General features: G+C 37.4%; 1 protein-coding gene across 2 annotated transcripts in view; it reads right to left on the bottom strand.

Annotated features, from left to right (window-relative positions):
• Positions 1–2,433: 2,433 nt before the first annotated feature.
• Positions 2,434–23,906, bottom strand: part of Pafah1b1 (platelet activating factor acetylhydrolase 1b regulatory subunit 1) — a 75,642-nt gene continuing 54,169 nt past the window's right edge. For both annotated transcript variants that reach the window (XM_046446968.2, XM_058580091.1), the window contains exons 6-11: positions 16,820–16,988; positions 15,021–15,123; positions 13,314–13,542; positions 10,620–10,721; positions 7,297–7,453; positions 2,434–6,350 (exon numbers count right to left, since the gene is read on the bottom strand). In XM_046446968.2, coding sequence (XP_046302924.1) covers positions 6,277–6,350; positions 7,297–7,453; positions 10,620–10,721; positions 13,314–13,542; positions 15,021–15,123; positions 16,820–16,988 — 834 coding nt within the window. In that variant the 3' untranslated portion in view covers positions 2,434–6,276. The remainder of the gene's footprint in view (positions 6,351–7,296; positions 7,454–10,619; positions 10,722–13,313; positions 13,543–15,020; positions 15,124–16,819; positions 16,989–23,906) is intronic.

Raw genomic sequence — 23,906 nt, 5'->3', positions numbered from 1 at the left:
AGTGCCTCACATGTGCAAGCTGAGTGCTCTACCGCTCAGCCCCAGCCTCCCTCCCCAGCACTTTTTAGTTTTTATTTTGAGACCCTATCTCAAAAGATGTGGCTCAGCGATAAAGTACCGGAGTTCAGTCCCCAGTACTGTGGGGGGCGGGGGGTTAAAAGTCTCAGAGAGTCCTCCTCACATTTACTAGTTCATAAGGTGCATTACACAGCACAACTAGGTTAAGGGGAAAAGCTAGTGCAATTCAAGTTCCAGCTCACACCTTAATTCGCTGTAATACTTTTGGGTCCCTTATGCAAGCCTTGGTTTTCCTGTCACTAAAACTTATCAGCAGGGGGCATGTGTATGAAGTGTTTGTCCCTAGTAGGCATTTGTAATGCCATCTGTTGTCCTTCCCGCCTTAGTCCCTCCACCTCCACTTTCAGTGAGGGCCAAAGTGATGAACTCCCTGTGTCAAAAGTGAGGATGAGGGCTGCTGTTGTGGCTCAGTGGTAAGACTACTTGCCTGGTATGCGTGAGGCACTGAGTTCAATCCCTGACGCCACATAAAAACAAAAACAAAGGCATTATGTCCATCTACAACTAAATATATACATATGTATATAAAAATAAAAAAGGTTGTATCCATCTACAACTAAAAGAAATTTTAAAGGAAGGTGAAAAGGAGAAGAAATCTCAGTTAAAACCCCACTAGGGGCTGGGGCTCAGGGACCAGCAACTTTTGCCCAAATTTCTTTGGTGAGAAGTTGAATCATTTAGGTCAATGGTTCTTACGCATCAGAATTATTTGGAGGCATGCTGAAACGTTCCCAGGCTCTCCTGTCCTTGCTTCCAAAATGACAAAGCAAATAAGGAATATTAGTGTCAAAAAGGGCCATGGCCATGTGCAGCCTATTTGCTGCATAAACTGCGCAGTATGTGTCCAAGGACAAGGCCACCAAGAAATTCATTACTCAGATCACAGAGGCTGCAGCTATCTTCATTGCTTCCCAAGCTGTGTATGAAGTTGATTTACTGCATGAACTATGCCATCCACAGAATGGCGATCAGGAATAGATACCACTTGAAGCCCAGAAGGACTGGATCCCCCACCCTGATTTAGACTTGTGGTGCTGCTCCACAGCTTCCACTAATGTGGAAGGAGCTGAGTCTTTACTGAAGAAAAACTATTCTCTGGAAAAAAAATAAAATAGAAATCATACTTTCAAAAATGTGCTAGACTCAGTGATGGACACCTGTAATCCCAGTAACTCAGAAGGCTGAGGCAGGAGGATCACAAGTTGGAGGCTAGCCCCAGAAACTTTACAAGTGTCTCAATGAAAAGGGCTGGGATGTAGCTCACTGGTAGTATGCCCTCAATTCCTGGGGGGGGGGGGTATGTGGAAGGTGCCAGTGTGTGTTGGGGCCCTAGAATTTTGCATTTCTAATGAACTCCCAGGAGAGGTTTATACTACTGGCTCCAGAATAGCTGTCCCAGATGATTTTGGTAGATCAGTGGTTGAAAATTATCAGCTACAGTTTCCTCCAAACTAAGCAGGGAGAGCAGCAACACCCAGAATGTAGCACAATTTCTCACCATCTTCCACTTTCCTGTCCCTCACCATCAAGCAACAGAGATGGTCATGAATCCTGGGAGAAGGCACAATGTGTATGATGCACCATAGGCTTTGAATGTTTCCCATTTCAGGACAGTGATTAATAGATATTAAGGCTACAACTCTACACCTTAGCAAAGTAGTCAGGTTCTCATCCTAGGGTGAGAAAAGAGCCCTGAAAAAGGTAGGACGCTCCAACTAAGGCAAATTATGTTGTTGCTTAGGATCCAGCTTCCAGTAGGGAAGGCTACTTCCAATAGGAGGCAGGAAAACAGCTGGGTTGTAAGAAGAGCCACCACCTCATTTAAAATCTCTTTGTATGTGAAATAATGCTGTAGACTTCATGGCCACCCTTGGGGATATAGAACAGCCTGGGGATAAGGCAGGACACAGCACAGAAAATGGTGGGGCTTCTAGGGGTAAAGATTCTTATTTTGGTACATTTTAAGCAAACTTTCAATATTAAGGATCTTCATGAATCCAGGGTAAGAGAGGGTCTTTGTAGAGGGGGTTGTATAGTCCTCACTGCTTTAGCTCTTGGCTTCAGCTCTCTGGCCAAGCTGTAGTCAGAGAATGTACAGCTAGAGGGGAGGATGGGGCTATAGCTACCCAACACAGTCAGCTCTGTGCACACTCACCAGACCAGACCTCTACTGTGGAGCTGCTTCCTCCAAATAGAGGGAAGGACAGCATCAAAGCCATGGCTGGATGCTATAAAGAGCCTTCTGTCAACTGCTTGCTGCCCGGGACCAACTTAGACTTTGTTCTATGACTGGTCCCACTTCCTATTGACTGAATTCTTGCACCAGAACCCCCCCCCCAAAAAAAAAATCAGATCTAGTTTTATAGGCATTTAATAGTTTACCAATTGGTACAATAAGATTTTTAATATGCAGAAAACATGAATAAATTTTGTTTTACACAGTCTGAGAGCAACAAATCTTACTGTAAAACACAAGAGCAATATTATATACATTCCTTTACTGATTTTTTTTTTAATTGTGTCAATATCTTCAGTTAACTCTTACAATCTGGGGAACTGTTTTCTCCAATTACCACCTCTACAATGTTCATATGAAATCAATGCTTGCCTTCATGTCAGTGTCAGGATCAGATTATAACTCGAAGATTTTGTATTTATTTCTAACATCTTCAGAGTGAACTTTAGGGATGCCTGAAGGATGGGCAGGACAGGAAAGCAGCTACTTACATGATATAGTGGAAAGATAAAAAGGCTAGTTCAGTTCAGTCCAGTTGTGACTTGTAAATCCAGCTTGCCCCCCCACCCCACCCCACTGGAAACAAAACAAAACCTTTTTCCACCAATTTTGTACATATCGCTTCTCTACCAGGAGATTCTTTGCATCACCTAGATTAATCAACACATTGGATTTATATACAGCTGGACAGAAAAAGTAACCATTTTAAGTGCCTTTTCCTTCAAACACTTTCAACTTCAGTTGCTTAAGGATTATCAAGCCACCACTGTCAACAAACAAAAATGTGTCCTCTATTTTTAAATAGTTTTTCTTTAAATTTAAAAAAAAAAGAAAGAAAGAAAAGAAATTATTTGATGAGTGATATTACCTGGAAGTTCACACAGAAACAGAAAGAGGCAAACAGGAAAGCAGGGCACTGACAGTAAGGAGACTGGGCTTGGTGAATCTAGAGCCAAAGCTTCCAAAGGATTATAGCACGCTCCACAGCCCAGGACGACTTGCTAACACTAGTGATTTCAGATAGTGCTCTGGGCACACCATTGGTCACACCATACAGACAAAACAGGACGGTCTTAGTCTCCTAAAGTGCAAGATGCCATGTCAAAACAGCAACTATTCTTCAAGTGATGCCTTAACCAGTTTTTGTGGCTTGCACTTGCAAGAGTGCAGCCAGAATTTCTTGGGCACATTATATTAGGGTGGCACTGGAATGTCTGTTTTCACACATACACAATCGCACACACACACACACACACAGTCAATAATCATCTGAGGATGCAATTCTACCAGCTTTTTATTTCTTAAATAAGTGGCCAATTTGAGAAAGTGACAAAGCAGCAGTGAACCTCTAAACCAATTAATAGTCCTCTACTTACAATCCAAACCAGTAACCTCATCATTGTCCTTATCCCAGGCAAGGCACAGGGTTAGACAGCAGACGGAGAAAACAGAACACAGAGTAAGAAAGGGCATCGACAGGGCAGTGTCAAACAACAGTGCAGGGAACCTCTGCAAATCTGACTCCAGATTGTGGATGGATTGCCCTCCCCCACCCCCCTTCATGATTTAAACAGGGCTTGTTACATTTGGATCCAATTGTGGACCATCCCTGAGATTCAATGTTCGCTGCTTCTTAAATGGACGATGTCTGGTAACTCAACTAAGCAGCAGGCTGTGGCAATCTCCCAAGTAAGGATAACTTTGTTTATAGAGTAATTGTTTCTCCTCCTTTGTCAACGACAGTCACTGTATGCTGCAGGGGAAGAAACCCAGCGAACAGCAGCTTTGTTTCCTCTACATCGGTACCATATTTCTTTTATCAATATCTGTGAGTGATTTCTAGATGTTGTGGCTTACCCTTAAACAATTCATGTTGCTACATGCTAAAAATGAATTAATACAGGACATTTATACATGTACAAACAAATGTTAAGATGCACCATTTCTATGTATTTATATTTCTTGAAATAAGACAGGAAATAGCAGCAAATGAGAACAAAGATAATTTCCATAGCATCTGTAGAAAAATCTAGTCAGAACAGCCAAGGGAAAGAAAAGATTTCTCAATGTAAGCAGGGTTATGAGGCAATATTGTCCTGAAAATTAACCTACTATATTTAAGGAATTGACTAAAGATGTAATTTTTGTCCTTAAAAATAGCTATTAGTTCTCAAAACACTTTCCCTTCCAGAGACATTTCTCAGGAATTATTAAAAACAAAGAAGTAAACAAACAAGACACACGCTAGACATTAAGCTGCTTCTAGTTAATATATATGGCCTATTCTGTGTGTGTACCTACAGGACATTAACTCTCACCCTTTGTCTTGAAATTTTTAGGAACCAAATTTCCATTAAATACTAAAAGGGACATTTGAAAAACATCCTATATTACACAAATTGAATAAAATGTAATTCAGAAAAAATAAATCTTGGTTAAACTGTCATTATTTCATTGCTTCTATTAACTTTTCAAATGACTCTCATTTTAAAAAAAAGGAAGAAAACTGTTGTTTAGCTAAGCAATGGAATTCTTTATTAATAATTGACAATGGAGTGGTGTTCCAAGTCATGGATAAAAATTCTTAAACCTACTTAGTAATAACTTTGGATCAAAATATACAATATATCAGGGATGTGTAAAATGCTGAATGGCCACATTAAGGGGGGAAATAAAGGAAGTGATTTTCCTTTAGCTGGGAAAAATTCCCACAGAACCAGTTTTCAGAAGCATTGGGATCAAAAAGAATTTGTTCTAAAGCATGGTTGTGGTATTCCAAGATTTATTCTAGTTGAAACTTTTAGCACTTCTAAAACATGGAGGTTCTATGTGTTTCATATAGATATACAGACTTACCCACTTCATAGGCCCATATACTTACAAAACATTTATATATAAACAAAAGGTGAAAAAAACAGTACAATTTTATGCACACTCCATTAAATCCTGTCAATTTTTTTTTAACTTGCAAGTGAAACAATTCAAATTGTTAATTCGTGTTGAAAAACAAACTGCTGTTATTTCTCTCACTCCTTTAATATGGGCAAACATAACCTTTTCAATATTTCTATCATTATGTAATGCACATTGCACATCCCTAAAAAACATCAAAAACAAAGTGATTTGTATCATGACACTCAATGGGAAGATTAAATTCTACTTGGAAATCACATCACTATACAGTCTAATAGTATGGAGAATACAACTAGAAGTATGTCTAGTGTGGAAAATAGAAGCTTAGAATAGAGTGTTTTTTTAACCTGTTTACAAAGAAGACCCAAATGAAAGAAATGATTTGCTATTAGCTGCTGAGATTTTTCTTACTCAAGATTTACAATCATTTTCTTACATAAATATACCACTAGCCTTTGCTTGATAGGCTGCCAAAACAAACATATCCTATTGATTTGGCAAATGGGTCATGACAAAAATTCCAATGTGTAATCCCCAGTAATTACATAGATGGTTCAGAAGATTCTGTTATCTAACATCCTTAAAGATTTATTAAGCACACTTAAGTGATGTTACATAGATACACATTTCAGAAAAGCCCTAATAACCACCACTTTTCCCCAAATGAGGCCATCAAGTCAGGCACCAACAGATAGCAGAAAGAAAAACAGGAATTAATAATCCAACATAAAACGACACTGTCAACTATTCAGTTTAGTGCCCTAGTTCAATTTATTAAACTTCTGCCTTCGTAGGCCTGGTGTGACCAATGCCAGCCCAGGTTTTTAAACCCTATGGTACTTCTAGACAACGTATGTAAATTTACAGTATACAATTTGGATTCACCATGCATGAATACTTTGTGTGTAACATTTAATAAGCTCAATCTACATCCAGAATAATTTACATGAAAGGACAATATTTATTTAAACAGAGCTCAATGGGGTAACCATGGTATCATCAGAGTGCATCCAGAGGAAAAAAGGGAGGAGGGGCCAAGTGAGACTCAATCAACGGCACTCCCACACCTTTACTGTTTGATCTACACTGCCAGTAACCACATAGGGTGCCGTCTTGTGGAAATCTGGAAGAAAAAGAAAAGGCTTGCTTTCAAATCAGATCAGGACACAAATAAGCAAATCCAAGTGCCAAGAATATTCATGTTTCTCTGTACATACAAATCTACATTCCTAAAAGACACCAAGCATACCAACTGAGTTAGGGAGAAGACTCAATGATTAAATTCTTTTTTTTAATGTATTTTTAATTGTCAATGTACCTTTATTTTATTTATATGTGGTGCTGAGAATCAAACCCAGTATCTCACACATGCTAGGCAAGTGCTCTACCACTGAACCACAACCCCAGCCCCTCAATGGTTAAATTCTATATTAACACTTCAGTGAAAACGCACTGGCCTAATCCAAAATAGGGTTCAGATCTTATTTATAAAGATAGTTCTACCATATCCATTTATTATTGAATATGATGTTCCAGGCTTAGTACTAATGCTTTATGTTCATGTTTAATCCTTCAAATATTACTGTGACGTAGTCAATGGCCCTATTTTACAAAGGCTTTATGTTCACCATTAGGTTTACTGCGTTCCAGTGTATAATAACTTACTGTATTCACTATTTTAAATTCCAGATTTGAGTTCAGATGATAATTCCCTGAGTTCCTAGTACACAGTACCACCTGCCACAGGGAAAGCCTTCTTTTGAGTAGTTTACAAACTAGTAGTAGAGAAAAATTAACCTTTAGGAGTGTTAATTTTCAGTAAGTATTCTTTTCACAATTCTATTTTCAAAAATAAATCCTCTATGATGAAGAAAGTAATTTCTTTATTATAAGGCTAATGATGAAAAGAGGAATTTAAAGCAATGATAGGACTCCACAGTTTTAATCTGTTTATTCTATTCGGCCCTGAAAGCACTGTGGTCATCTTACCTGGAAAAGTCCACAGTTACATAAAACTTTGCTACATCTGGCACTCCAAAATTTAATAGAAACTTCATAACTGTACATACCCAAAGAGGTAACAAAGTGTTCATGCGCATTGAGGGTCTTCATGCATCTTTTGTTCTTGTAATCCCATACACGTAGGGTCTTGTCATCAGCACAACTCAAAATAAATTTCCCCCCAGAATGGAAAAGAACTCCACGTACCCAGTTATCATGACCCACCTTAAAGACAAAAAGGTATTTGACTAGTAAAAGGGTAAATTGTTTTAAGCAGCATCTATGACTAATACATTATTACAGTGAAACTACGTATACCAGTATTCCCGAAAAATGAGACTGACCATTAAATGTTCTCACCATGAAAATGCTTACTATCTCAACAGGGCAAATCAATAAAAATCTTTACACTGGAAATACTGGAGCAAATTAATACAAATCTTTTTAAAAAATGGCTATGTGGGCATCATGAGTGAACCAACATGAACAGCATAAACCTACATTAAGAACATAGAGGTTGCTGGGCACAGTGGCACACACCTGTAATCCCAGTGGCTTCGGAGGCTGAGGAAAGAGGATCACAAGTTCAAAGCCAGCCTCAGCAACTTAGCAAGACCATGTCTCCAAAAATAGTAAAGTCTGGGGATGCGGTTCAGAGGTTAAATGCCCTTCAGACCTCCCCCTATCCCCCCAAAAAGAATGTAGAGGCTGAGGACAGCTCAGTGGTAGATCATGTGTTTATTAGCATGCACAAGGCCCTCGTGTCAATCCCCAGCATGAAAAAAATAAGATGAATTGTATTAAATATTCTTTTTGTTTTGGTTGTGCTAGGGATTGAAAACAGGGCCTCATGCATGCAAGGTAAGCATTCTATTACTGAGCTATTCACCCTTCACTGGAAACTCTATATCCAAAAACAAAAAAATCATAAAACTTTTAAAAAATGTTAAAAGAAAAAACCCACAATATTATATACACCAAAAAATATGAACACCATAAAAGACCAAAAAAGGGGGTGTGGGGGGGAATAAGTTTAGGAATTCTAGATTAAAGGAAACCAAAATTAACAGGACAGGACCAGAAAATGCAATGTGTGATCCTAGACTCGATCTCAGGGATTAAAAAAAGTTATAAGGGACATTGTTGGGATAACTAAAGAAAATTTGACTATGCAGTGTTACCAATGTTAAATTTCTTATATGTGACTAATTTTATTGTGATTGTATACCTTTTTTCTTAGGAAATACAAATTAAAGTATGATGACATCTATAGGAACTGTCAACTGGTTTACCGAAGTGCACAACACATACAAATTACTAACTGGTGACTTTAGGTGAAGAATATATAAGGCATTTATTATATATCTATCCATCTGTTTATCTCCTGTCCCAATAGTTCTTTCCAGAAATAATTAAGGGTATGAGATTTAGTTAATAAACATGTTCATCAAAAGACTGTAAACCAGGTGGCAAGAGTACACACCTATAATCCCAGTGACTTGGGAGACCAAGTTAGGTTCAAGGTCAGCCTTGGGAATTTGGCAAAATCCAGCCTAGATATAAAAAGGGCTGTGGATATAGCTCACTGGTAGTGCACCCCTGGGCTCAATCCCTGGTACTGCAGTGGGGGCGGGGGGTGCCTCTAAAACTCTTTGTAAATCAAGTGTCACATACTTTCTAAGTTTGCTACAAAGCAATATATATGGTATACCATTTTTATAAAAACATCACTTATCTATTTATGCATTAATTTAAGAAACAGATTACAGTACCTACCATATTAGACAATGCACATATAGAATTTCACTGTGGAAAGTTACACTGGACAGCAAGTCTAGAAAAATACACTTGGAAGGCATTATCAAGTATGGTAGAACTGATCTGAAGGTGATTTTTATTTTCTTGTTTTAGCTTTTCTGTTTATTTCTACATTTTTCCACAATGGCAATGACTACACTGCTTTTATATAAAATGTAAAAAAGAACTTTTTTTTTTTTTTGAAGACAGTAAAGTAATAGGTCTTTTGTCTTGATTTACTCTTCCTTACTTGTCCTTGTTTAAAATACTCTATTACCCTGACCTATAAAAAAATTACCAACCACTAGAGTTGTAAAAGCCTCTACAAGGCCAGGCATGGTGGCACACACCTGTAATTCCAGAGACTCAGGAGGCCAAGGCAGGAGGATCCTGAGTGCAAGGACAGCCTCAGCAAATTAGTGAGGCCTCAAGCAACTGAGTGAGACCTTATTTCAAAATAAAAATGAAAAGGGCTGGGGATATAGCTTAGTGATAAAGTGCCCCTGGGTCCAATCCTCAATATCAAAAGAAAAAAAAAAAAACACAGCCTCTACAAAAAGTCAAATCACATTTCTTGTGGCCATACGAAAATAAAGCAGGAAAAAAGTATCAGGACCTGAAAAGGATCCAGAAGCCTCCTATGGAAATTCATGTTGTCCTGGCTATTACAGATGACAGAGCATTCTTCCTAATTGTAAATGCAGATCTACTTTTCTAACAGCAACATGGTATAAGTGAATACAGCTCACAATACTATGGGTTAAATTTTTTATTTTTTTAATCCCCTCCCTTTTTTTGGTGGTGGTGGTATTGGGGATGGAACTCAGGGGTGGTCAATCAATTTTTAAGGTGGCCCCTTTAAAAAAATTTATTTTGAGACAGGGTCTCACTAAATTGCTAAGGCTGGCCTTGAACTTGTGATCTTCCTGTCTCAGCCTCCTAAACTGCTAGGATTACATGTGTGCACCACCTCACCAATTTTTTTAAATCCACTCTTGTCAATGCTTCCATGTGTCTATCATTCTACAGAGACAGTCACTTTAACGTATGGTCAGCAACTGAAGAATCTAAACAAACATGATGTCAAGTTATAAAAACTGCTAACAAATTATACCCACAGAATCTTTCAGAATTCCCTTATGCAACCCAAAATATTCATAATCCCTTACTACCATTTATATATTCTCATGTGGAAATCCCAGTGTTCCTAAAATGAAGTATTTCCAAATAATAAAGCTAAAATAATTAATTTCAAAATGGTAAAAATAAGCCAAATAAACTAGATCATATCAAGAAAGAGACAATGTTAAAAGAATTCATATAAAGAGTAAAACAGTCATGAACAAACATCAGAACTGATTACGTCTGCAGAACTTTCTTCTCCTCCATGGGAAATAATATACAATTTTTAAAGATACAGTGATCTAGAACTCCTCCCAACACACAGACACCCTGCCAGCACTGAATACCTTTGTAGATTTTTAAATATAACACTCTATAAAAATAACTTTCATGCCACTATAACAATGGAATCTTTATCTAATTACAAATACAGTGACAAGACCAAAGAAGCAATGAGATTACACAAACTTACAAGGGTCATAAGGCACATGCCAGTACTGACGTCCCACATCTTAATAGTTTTGTCTCTGGATCCAGACAGCAAGAATGGCCCAGGCTTGCCACTTTTCTTAGTCTATAGAAAATATGTAAAAATTAATTTTCTCATGAATGAAGCTAAATAAGAACTTTAAATGGCATCCATAATAATTCTTATTTTTTAATTCTATAAAAATGCAATTTTATTTTTAAAGAGAGAGAATTTTTTAATATTTATTTTTTAGTTTTCGGCGGACACAACATCTTTGTTTTGTTTTGTATGTGGTGCTGAGGATCGAACCCAGGCTGCACGCATGCCAGGCGAGCGTGCTACCGCTTGAGCCACATCCCCAGCCCAAAAATGCAATTTTTTTAGTCTTTTCTTTTTTTCTTTTGTAGTACTGGGGATTAAACTCTGGGCCTCACACATGCTATGGAAGTGCTTTTTACTACTGAGCTATATTCCCTGTCACTTTTATTTTGACAGAGTAGTGCTAAATTGCCCAGGTGTCATTGAACTTGCAGTCCTCCTATCTCCACCTCCCAAGTAGCCAGGATTACAAGTGTGCGCCACCACAGCTAGCAGCAATTTGTTTTTACCTATTGATATACACAAGTCTTTAGACACTATAGCTAGGCTATATAGAAAGGACCCAGATAACACTAATAGATGACAGATTTACTGCTTTAGACTTCTGTAACTGGGATAAAGGGTATGTACAGGGCCCTGGGGATTCAATCCCCAGTACTGCTATAATTTTTAGACTATTTTTTAAACTATCCATTTTTTAAATATAAAGAACAGCCAAGATAAAAATTCATGACATGTAATAAGTAACACCACCAGAGGGCAGAATAAAGAATTTAAGCAGCAGGCAGGGAGCAGTGGCACACTCCTGTAATCCCGGCAGCTGACTGAGAGTTCAAAGCCAGCCTCAGCAAAAGCAAGGCCCTAAGCAACTCAGTGAGACCTTGTCTCTAAATAAAATACAAAATAGGGCTGGGGATGTGGCTCAGTGGTGCCCCTGAGTTCAATCCCCATCAATCAATCATTAAGCAAGCAAGCAAGCAATTGGGTAGCCAAATAGTGATCACAGAAGCTTCATTTAGAAAAACACCTGGGATTTCAGGGGAGATTTCCTCCTTTATTAGGATGTAGTTATAAAAATCTATGAGAGGAGGGCTGAGGCTGTAGAATTCTTGCCTTACACATGTGAGGCACTGGGTTTGATCCTCAGCAACACATAAAAATAAATAAAGATACTGTGTGCATTTACAGCTTAAATTTTTTTTAAATAAAAATTCATTAGAGGAATGCCATTAAAAGAATGTGAGCCAGGCATGGTGGTACACACTTATAATCCCAGCTACTTGGGAGGGTGAGGAAGATGGCAAGTTTGAGATCTGCCTTGGCAACTTAGTAATACCCACCCGCAATCATTCATAGATAGATAGATAAGGATGAAAATGTAGCACATTACAAGAGTGCCCCTAGGTTCAATCCCTAGTGTCACAAAAAAGCAAGAAGGGAATTTTTAACCCATATAACCTATTCATAGAAATAACATCTGCAACTTTTTTTTTTAATTTTTGCAAAAGTTTTGCAATATTTCATGGAAAGAATGCTAAGGATTGAATCAAGTGCCTCACACATGCTAGGCAAGCACTCTGCTGCTGAGCTACAGCCCCAGCCCCTGCAACTTACTTTTAAAGTATTAATCATAAAGACCGAAATCATTTATATATATAACAGAATTCCAGACTCAGCAAGAATTTTTAATGATCAAGAGTAGCAGAGGCTTCCATATGAAGTCTTCATCTAAAACAAATACATAGGGAGGCTGAGGCTGGGGCTGGGGCTCAGCAGTAGAGCGCTCGCCTAGCACATGCGAGGTGCTGGGTTCAATCCTCAGCACCACATAAAAATAAATATGTCTAACTACAACTAAAAAACTATATTTAAAAAAATTAAATTAATTAAAAAAATACACAGGGCTGGGGAAGTAGCATGGTGGTAGAGTACTTGCTTATTAGCATATATAGGGCCCTAGATTTGATCCTCAGTACTGAATTTTTTTTCTTTTGTAAAATTGTATATAAAAAAGTACCATTAAAAATTTAAAAATATTTAAATATTGAACTGCCCTTCAACATAAATGTATAGATAATTATGTACTTTTAAAGAAGGTTCTTCTTCTAAACGATAACTCTAAAATAACAAATGTATATTTATACTGGTTTACTCTTATAACAATGACATTTCATATAAACTTAAATGATCACTTTTACTCTTTAGGAGAATCTATTCCCACAACCCATAAAATCAAGGGTCAGTTGACAGCAATAATAACCACTGGCTAAAAATATTAACACAACTATATGTTGGAAAGAGTAAAGTGTTTCATGATTCAGAATTCTAAAGTGCAAGTTTTTTTTTTCCTCTTTCCACATTTTTTAATTGACGCACTGCAGTGTACACATTGATGGGATTTATTGTTACACATTCATAAATGCACACAATATAAAAATACAATTTGGCCAATATCACTCCTCAGCACTTCCTGTCTCCTTCCTTAAAGTGTAGATTCCTAAATGCATTAATAGACATGAAACAGAATCAGGAAAGTTGTCTACGGTTCTAAAACATCAACAATAAACTCGTGGAATGGTAATGTATATCACACAGTACCTCAGATCCTGTTGCTTCAGAGATGGAGGAATATGAGCTTTCTGGAGCCCAGGAAATGCATTCTACCACATGTTCATGTTCTCGGAGCTCAGCCTTGCACTCCTTTGTTGCTACGACCCATACGCGCACAGTCTGGTCATTGGAACAGCTGGCTATCAGAGTGCCATCCTGATTTGGCCGCACCATACGTACCCATTCTCTGTGTCCTGTGAATGTCTTCACACAGTAGCTGTCAACATAAGTAGTAATTTACATTGTGAATGACAATCATCAGGACACTTTACAGAAACTTTATAGATACAAAAATAGCTATACATTGGAATAAAGAGAACAGAACCAAAAATAGCTATAGATTGGAATAAAAAGAACAGAACAAGCAAGTCAACAAAATAAATCTAAAATCCTGGTTAATAAAAGATGGGCACAAGCTGGGCATGGTGGTGTATGCCTGAAATCCCAGTGGTTTGGGAGGCTGAGGCAAGAGGATCACAAGTTCAAAGCCAGTCCCAGAAAAAGTGAGGCCCTAAACAACTCATTGAGACCCTGTCTCTAAATAAAATACAAAATAGGGCTGGGGATGTGGCTTAGTGACTGAGTGCCCCTGAGTTCAAGATCTGGTACCAAAAACTAAAAAAGATGGGCACAGGACAGAAAATCGAATGCCAGTTAAAATAAGCTGACAGGAATATTGTTAAGGAGCCAGCCCAACCAACAGAATCTAAAGGATAAAAGATACATAGAATAAAATCTTTCAAAATTAAACAATAAACCCAGGGGAAAAAAAAATTTCTAGCCATGCTGTGAAATAGATTATGTGCTACTAATCTGAACAAAACCAGTCAGTTAAGATTTTGTGGGCTGGGGATGTGGCTCAAGCAGTAGCGCGCTCGCCTGGCATGCGTGCGGCCCGGGTTCGATCCTCAGCACCACATACAAACAAAGATGTTGTGTCCGCCGAGAACTAAAATAAATAAATAAATAAATATTTAAAAAAAAAAAAAAAAAAAAAAAAAATTTTGTTACAACAATCAAGTGTAACTTACAGCACAAATTTAGCCTAACAGGGATACTATCATAAACGTTATTTACATTTTAATTTAAATCCAGATTACCTAAAAGAATAAAATAAGTCAGCACATAAAATGGCTCTTAAGGACACAGAGTCTCTGTTATGTAATGTCTCTATGTTTCTTTTAGGGAAGCATTTGAAGATCAAACTTAGTTGTTTGTCATACAGTGCTAGGGATCGAAGCCACGGTCTCCCCTATGATAGTCATGCACTTTAGTACTGAGTTACATCTCCAGTCCTTTAACTTAAGTTTTAAAGTATATCAATAACTGGGCATGGTGGCACAGTTATTGATAATTATTGATAATAATCTCAGTTATTCAGGTGGCTGAGGCAGGAGGACTGCAAGTTCGAGGCTAGCTTTGGCAATTTAGCAAGGTCATGTCTCAAAAAAAAAAACGGAAATAAAACAAAAAAAACTAAAAGGGTGCACAAGTCCCTGAGTTAAACAGAGAGAAACTAAAAGGGGGCTGAGTATATAGCTCAGAATTGAGTGCCACTGGGTTTAGTCCAGCACCATCAAAAAGAAAAAAAAATATGTGACTACATGGTCATTCTGGATTAGAGTCAAAATTACTGAGCACTCAGAAAAAAAAAAATTTTTTTAAACCTCTTTAGTTGATGCCTTTACAACTTACCCAGTTTGCACTTCCCACATTTTTATAGTTTTATCCCTTGAGGCAGACACTATATGATCTCCATTGGGCATGATGGCTACTGAAGAGACATTGTGGTCGTGGCCTAAAACATATATAACACAGTAACATATTAAACAATGTAGCACCAAAAGCAACTAAACCTCAGTTTACCACTGGCTTATACCATGGTATTAATATATCACAGCAAGTTCTCCTCCCCTCCTCCTCAGGACCAAGGACTAAACTCAGGGCCAGGTCTAGATACATCCAGCATTATATACATTTCATAAGATATGGATTTACACAAAAAAGAAATGAGTAATTAAAATGTAACCTGTACAACTGTTTTAAAATGCACACAACAGTGTTTGAATATATTCACACACTTTAGAGAGTGATGTTTACATAATGAGCACCAGGAAAACATAAAATTTCCTATGGTTGATATTCTACAAGAAAGAAAATTAACATTTAAAATGCCAAACCAGATGGATTTTAAAAAATGGGAATCTGATGCTTTATTTGAAACACTTGCTGAGAATCATCTTTGTGTTGTTGTTGATGTTCATGCATTAAAAAAAAAAAAAAAGAAGGCATTATTTGATACATGTTGCTCACATTCTTAATGAGCTATGCTTTGTGGAAAAAGTCCCCGAGAATCCACATAAATATCGTATCACTTCAACAAATAAACAATAGTTAGAACAATCTTTTAAGTGAGAATGACAAGATATAAGCAACATAAAGACAGACGAATAACAGACTTTACAAAATATCCTCCGTGTAATCACAGCTTATTCATGCACTAAGACTACTAGTTAACCGTGTTTTTGTTTTTTTGGTACTGATCATTAAACTTAGGGGCACTCTACCACAGAGCCAAAACCCTGGGTATTTTTTTTTATTTTTTATTTTGAGACAGGATCTAAGTTGCCCAGGCTGGCCCAAACATGATTCTGCTGCCTTCCAAGTGACTGGTACTTCAGATGTGACACCAAGTCAAGCTACATAATTTATTTAAAAAAAAAAAAAAAATATTACTCACATAGTGTTTCTTATATGAAATCTAAAACATTTATACTTAACCATATTTAAGGAAACAACAAAAATCCTTATACAGTGAGCACCTCCTATGTATCAAGATGACTGGAGTTTTTAATTTCATTCTATTCCCACAACTTTTATTTGAATAAGATGTCACTACTTCTATTTTCCAGATGAAAGAAGTTAGAATTTCATAATGCTGAAAGCAAGCAAGTTGAAATTTGAACCCAGATATCTGACTTCAAAGCCCATGCTATTTCCACAAAACCACACTGCATCAGGAAAAAGTTTCCAAAACTGTTTGCATCTTACAAGATCTTTCCTTGGCTCCTTAAATGTCTGAGCTCTGCTAATCTAACAATAAGAATGAATGTGGAACATTTAAAAATGAGCAAAAGACCCTGAGATCCAGTTTTCATGATTCCCACACTGAACAAGTGAGGGAAAAATGAAAGAAAGGGTGGGGGGACACCCAATAACTTAAATCTCTAGGTTTCACAAACACCAATCAGTTTTTCTTATACAAAAAATAGTATTTGGAAAATAAGTTAAATATTCTATGTAAACTTCTAAGAGATACTTAAACAACTTTCAACCATTGTGGCTTATTCATGCATGAGATACATCATATTTTTCTCCAGCAACACAATTAAGAGTTGAATGTAGAATACCTGCATACTTTTAGAAACAATAATGCTCCTCTCTGAAATGTTACATTAGCAATTACTATTAAAGTACTATCCTCTATTCCTTACCATGCATGGTTCTAATGCATTCAAAGCCCTGAAAATCCCATAGTTTAATGGTCATATCTGCAGAACAGGAAGCCAGAAGCTTGCCACTGTGGTCAAAGGAAATGTCTTGTACAGAGTCTGTATGTCCCTTAAGAGTTCGTTCAAAATCTCCTGTCTCATAATCCCACACCTGTCAAGTAAAGAAAAAACTGGTTAACACCAACTCATGGCACCTTTCTTATTCACATTTGCATTCAGCAGGCCCGTTCAGCACCTTATTGACTAATTAACTGAACAAGGAACAAAGAACAAACACTATTACATTTTCAAGTTAAAATTGGTATTGTTTTCTATAGAAAACAAGTGATCAAAACAGACCTTTAATATCACATTTATTATCTACCATAGGCCTAATCATGCTGCTGTCAAGACAGCAAGACATAGACCCTTCCTAATGTGACAGCAGGTAATGTATCACTCTTTTTGGACAATACTAGAAATTGACCATAGCATAGCTATGGTCAAATTGATCACTTGCATAGCTAGGCAAGTGATCTACTACTAAGCTACAACCTCAGTCCAATATTTCAATGGTTATGTGTAAGAAAGAGAGAGTGAGAGAGAGGTGGGGCGGGAGGGGCGTGGAGGACACAGACTAGAAATTTAATCTGGAGTTTTGTGTAGGCTAGGCAAGTACTCTACCATTGAGCTATATTCCTGGCTCATAAATAAAGAAATTTAAATGTAAATTGACAAAACAAAAAAACTTTAAGGGGCTATGACACACATTTATATGTAGAATATTAGGTATTATAACAGAGTACTCAATTCTACTAGACTAGCAGAGCTCAGACATCTAAGAGGCCAAGGAAAGATTTTATAAGATGCAAATCATTCATGAATAACAAACTATAACAAAAGCATATATAAGTTTGATTTTTTAAAATGAAATAATGGTCACCTTTTTTGGCACAATACTTGGGTCTGAACCCAGGGATTTGCATGTTAGGCAAATACTCTTTATCACTGAGCTATATCTCTAGCCCTTTTTGTTAATTTTGAAACAGGGTCTTATTACATTATCTAGGCTGGTCTCAAACGTCCTGAGCCTCCTGAGTAGCTGAGAGTACAGGCATACGCCACCACACTCAGCTTACAAGTATATTTTCAATTATTCATTACTAGTTTATAGAAATACAATTACTTTTTGTATATTAACCTGGTATCCTGTGATTCTCTTAAATTCAGTCATAGTTCTAGTAGTAGCTTTTTGTGGTAGAATCTTTGGGATTTTCTATGTAGAAGATCGTGTTGTCTGTAAATAAAGACAATTTAATTTCTTCCTTTCCAACCTGTAGCTAAAGCTAGAACTAAAAGCTCTTAGAAAAAAACAGGCATAATGTTTGTGATATTGGATTAGGCAATGGTTTCTTAGATATGAAACCAAAAGCATATGCAAATAAAGAAAAATCAGAAACACAACTTTATGTTAGTGTACAGGATGCTTCATTTCCCCTTAAAGGCACATGGCCAGTTGTATATACCAAATGCCAAGCTTGGGGCTGTGGGATAATAATGGAAACCTCTATTCCAGTTGGGAAAAGAAGAGAACATCCCCACCTCACTCCCATCATGGGCTTTCAGGAAAATGGGACCATGGTTTCAAGGAGGCAGTGAATGTTCTGCTGTCTGGTTCCTTTTCCTGACCCATAAGACTGACCTCAGGAAATCACAGAAAGTGAAATCTTGGATAAAGAAGCAAAGCTAGGGGACTCAGTGCTAGAGCACTTGCGAAGCAGGCACAAGGTACTGGGCTCAGTTCCCAGCACCATAATTTAAAAAAATTACCAAACATTGTTTTTAAGGAATTCCTATTGATGATAAAACATTTTCATTATTACAGAAAACATTATGATGGACATCTTTAAATACTGAAAAAAAATATATGCACTCATTTTGTAATACTTTGGTCAGAAAATGATGATGAAAAGAGTTAATGAGTTAAAAAGCAAAACTTTTAAAGCCCTTTATATATTCTACCAACTTGGTCTCCCATTAAGATGGTTTGAAATGTAATGAGAATGCCTGCTTCATTAAAATATTTTTTAATATTTTGTTTATTTAGTTGTAGTTGGACACAATACCTTTATTTTTATTTTTACGTGGTGCTGAGGATTGAACCCAGGGCCTCGAACCCAAGCTCTACCACTGAGCTACAACTCCAGCCTTCATTAAAATCTTATCACTGGATATTCTTGTTTAAAAGATAACTTGAGATACACACACACAAAAGTAATCCTAATTTATATATTTCTATTAGTATTAAGGTCAAAACTATTATTATGGTTGATTAGCCACTGCTGCTTCTTTCAATAGTTATCTGTTCCTGTTCAATATACATTTTTCTACTAAGATGCTACTACTTTTCATATTTGTGTGGATTCTTTATTATAGACAGTCCCTGACTTAGGATTTTTCAATTTTTTGATAGTGTAAAAGTACTCACATTGCAATTCTGCTTTTCATTTTCAGTACAATATCCAATTAATTATATGAGATATTTAACACGTTATTTATAAAATAGGCTTTAGGTAAGATGATTTTGCCCAACTAGGGCAAATGTAAGCTAATGTGTTTAGAGCATATTTAATGTAGATTAGGCTTTAGCTTAGGTGTGTTAAAGGCAGTTTTTACCTACAATATTTTTAATTTACAATGGGCTTATCAAGATGTAACCCCATTTTAAGTCAAGGAGCACCTGTATATTAAAGTGAATAATCTCTCATCTGCTTATTGAGCCCTTAAACATCTATCTCTTAACATCCATCTGCCAGTCATCATAGTGTTACATACATTATTTCATGCTACAGAATCTTTTTTTTAAACTATTTTTCAGTTGTAAATGAACCTTTATTTTATTTATTTATATGCGGTGCTGAGAATTGAATCCAGTGCCTCATACATGCTAGGCAAGCATCCTACCATTGAGCCACAACCCCGACCCCATGCTGAGAATCTTAAGACATAGATATTATTAACTCAATTCCCCAACAAATGAGAATTATTGAACATATTCAACTATGCTCAAAAGAGTCACAAAATTACAATATCTTTATATTATGGCAATTGGGTTGTTTGTCTTTCGCACTAGGGACTGACACTGTAACACTAAGCTTCATCCCTAGCTCTTTTATTTTTATACTTTGAGACAGGATCAAGCAAATTTGCTGAGGGCCTCATTAAGTTGCCCAGGGTAGCTTCAAATTTGTGATCCTCCTGCCTCAGTCCCAAGTCACCGGAATTACAGGCAGGCACCACTATGCCTAGCAATGTTATACTTATGAAATTCTGAGTTTTTCTTAGTCATCATTTAAAAATAACCTAGTTTGGGGTCTGGGGATGTGGCTCACTGGTAAAGAGCTTGCCTAGCATGTGTGAGACCCTTGGTTTAATACCCAGCACCACAAAAAATAAACAAACAAACCTAGTTTTACCACAACTTCTCTCTCTCTCCCTCCCTCCCTCTCTTTATATTGGGGATTATCCACAGCCCATTTTTGTGTTTTATTTAAAGACAGGGTTTTGCTGAGTTGCTTAGGGCCTTGCTAAATTGCTGAGGCCTGGCTCTATAAATAAAAAATTAAAAGGGCTGGAGATGTAGCTCAGTGGTTAAGCACCCTGGGTTTAGTACCTGGTACCTATAAATCAATCAATCAATCAGTAAATGGGAGAAGATACTTTACTTTTGTTTTGCTTTGTTGTTTGGTGTTTATTATTATAATTTTTTAATATAGACTAGTCGATCCATTCTAACAATTTAGAAAGAACCCTCCATCTTCTTTTGAGAGAATGTTTTAAAATATTTCTATATTTTAGAATATTATCTTTTAAATAGGTATCTACATTTCTAGTCTTTTTATTTTTTGAGATAGGATGTGGCTCAGTGATTAAGTGCTCCTAGGTTCAATAGCCAGTACCAATAAAAGATTAAAATAATTTTAATATTAAAATAATTTTTTTTAAAAAAGATTCTTTGACAATTACCTGCCACCCACCCTCATGGCTCACCAGACCTCAAGACAGAAGTCACCAATTTAGAAACTAAAGAAACCACATAAGGAGGGGCTGGGATTGTGGCTCAGTGGCAGAGTGATTGCCTTGCACACGTGAGGCACTGGGTTCGATCCTCAGCACCACATAAGCCCTCTCTCAAAATTTTTAATTTTGAAGCAAGGTCTTACTAAGTTGCCAAGGCCAACCTTGAACTTGCCATCGTGCTGCCTCAGACTCCTAAGTAGCTGTGATTACTGGAGTGTACCATTCCTGGCCATTCTGCATTTTACGCTGGACTGCTGCTAAAACTTCATTGATATAATAATCCTCTGATTGGACCTACAGTCTATAAAAAATACAGTAAGATTTACGTACTACTCCCTTCACTAAAAGATAACCTTTATCTTTTATCAAGGCAATTAAGAGATACCTATTTAAAAGATATCTATTTAATATTCTAAAATATAGAGATATTTTAAAACCTCTCAAAAAAAGATGAAGGGTTCTTTCTAAATTGTTAGAATGGATAAACTAGTCTATATTAAAAATTATAATAATAATAATTATCATTTAAATACTTGTACTATTTATTATCTATAACTTAAACTAATGATACTATGACTTATGCCAAGCCTTTACTCAATTTTATTAATTAAAAAAAAGGGGGGAATACAGGACCCCAGAGACACACTCTAGATTTTACAAATATTTTATAGTTTTTTCTTAAATTGTAATATTGAGAGTCTTAATGTTACTGAGCATGATTCAGTAAATTAACTCAGATATCAAAGGAGAGTTTAAACCAGTCATCCTGATAATGACTGAGAAACCTGGCACAGGAAGGTAAATTTCTAGCTACAGAGTTTATAGCCATGCAGCTTCACAAGCTTGTCAGGTAAGTAAAAAATTATGAAAAGACTTCTATGGACCCATTTCCCAGGTCCACCTTTAATGTGTCTTGCAGTACGGTCTGGAAAGTCCACCCATGAAACTAGATTAATTGTCCTGACTGTAATGGTCAGTTATACCTATATACTGATTCTGTGGTAAACAGACTGACTGGAAGTATCTTTTGAGAAAAAGACAGTGTTGAAATAACGGATTTTCCACATCCTTATGGATGGCAGCTATGGACCAGATGTAACTAACACCAACTAAGGGCCAGTTCTCTATGAGGGATCATGCCCTGAGTCTTAGCACTGCTCTCCTCTTCATCTATCTGTGTCTCTCAGCTTTGTCACAATATTACTGTTTGTCTGTTTATGGCTTTTCTCCTTCCTTCCTGAATGCAGCCTCACACCAGCCCAGGGCTGTGAGCTGGGCCCTCCACGGAGAAGAAACCTGAGTTTGCCGATTCTAAGGTAAATGCTGGTGTGGAGGCCACGGGGGCATTATCTATCAAGGAGACAGAGAGCCCTCTCGGGAACAATGCCTTGCACACACCACGTCACCCTATTTGGCCCCGGAGGATGGCTGGTTAGTCAAAGACAGGTAAGATTCCTCCAGGGAGGGACAACCTAAGACAGGCACAGTTACAGAGGGGCCATCAGGAGAAAACTTGGGGGCCAACAGAGGTGAGGCACAGAACCTCACCCCCCACCTGTGCAAAGGACTAATTCTTCTCCCCTTCTAAGAGAGGTCTCCTGCCCCCCATGGCTGTTTTACTCTCCACATCCAGCTCAGATGGAAACCCAAGTGACCTAGTCAATAGTGACTGCCTGCTCACCATTGCAGGAAACAACTGCAGCTATAGGAATGGGCCATGTCTGGATGCTTTTCTCTTTCTTGGTTCCCATTATTTTTTTCTATGCTTTTCCCTTTTCCTTTCTTCTCTCATCAGGGTTCTCCTTTGACAACAAATTTAATGAAAGGGGAGAAAACGTTGAAATAGCCTTCAGTTGCAACTAGCAGCTATGAACAGCTTGGAGAGCTTGAGGAATCCACGTTCCTTCAGGCCTGACAGAAATACCTGTAGGATGGGGTGCTCTGCTCTAGTGAGACGTCAATAAAACTACATACTCAGCACTTGTGGTTAACATTGCCAAACTACCGGGCCAAACTACCCTAACTCAGTAAGCCTCTTCCCTTAGGGACACAGACCCTTCCAGATTGCTTTCCACTACAACAGCAACCATTTAGAGTTTCCTCACAGTGTGGTTACATTAGGCAAAAGATGATTGGTTTACGGATATTATCTTGCTTATGTATGATTGACGGGCACGCCTCCTTTAAACCCTATAACAGTTGTGTACATCCCCAAAATCAACTGAGTTACTGGACTTCGACTTGAGGTTTGTCACCAGCCAGTTCTCAGCAGCTCCCGGAATCTGTGTGTTGATTCCACATCTCTATCCCCCAGGACTGAGGTAGCTGAGGCAGCCTAACAACAAATTGACCAGACCAGTGACAGAAACATATGCTAGACAGCAGATAAAAAACCCAAGCCAGCCAATTATGCTGGACTTTAGTGACTAAGACTACGTTTACCTATATGGACAACTGCTGAGAAGATTATTAAAACAGATTTTTCTGAGAGTATTTATATTACTGACAGACCTAATTAACTCCTTAAATGTGAGAGTTAAGAGAAAAAATGATAAATACCCTGTAGCCTGTAAGAATACAACTTATTGTATCATTAGTTATTGACAGCTAATATTTCAGAGCTTTAATATGCTGAAGTTAATATTCAGGCTTTAAAACAGGTGTATGTCAAGGAACCAGACCTAGGCAAACTGCTGGTCTCATAATCCCTGAAGGGACTACTTTAAATATTATTCCTTGCTTATTCAATTGCAGCCTTCGTGGCTATGTCTTAAAACTTACAATGTATGGATTTTCTTAATATTTGACTTAAATTACTTCCAAAATCCTTCATGGTCAGATAGTGCTGATGGAAGGATGAGAACTAAGTAATGATGTTCTGGAAGAGGCAAATAAATAATGTGAGTGAGCCCTTTGCTCTAGTTTATGGAGAGGCCTAAATGCCATGGTAATGAAAATGTCTGTTACTATGGCCAAATACAATGCGTCCCAATAAAATTGGGAAAAGATT

The sequence above is a fragment of the Marmota monax genome, unplaced genomic scaffold, assembly GCF_021218885.2.
Source record: "Marmota monax isolate L192 unplaced genomic scaffold, Marmota_monax_Labrador192_F-V1.1 WCK01_AAM20220418_F8-fsc00138, whole genome shotgun sequence".
NCBI classification, from domain to species: domain Eukaryota; kingdom Metazoa; phylum Chordata; class Mammalia; order Rodentia; family Sciuridae; genus Marmota; species Marmota monax.
Note: the sequence above shows the minus strand (reverse complement) of the source record. Positions and strands in the feature narration are given on the sequence as shown.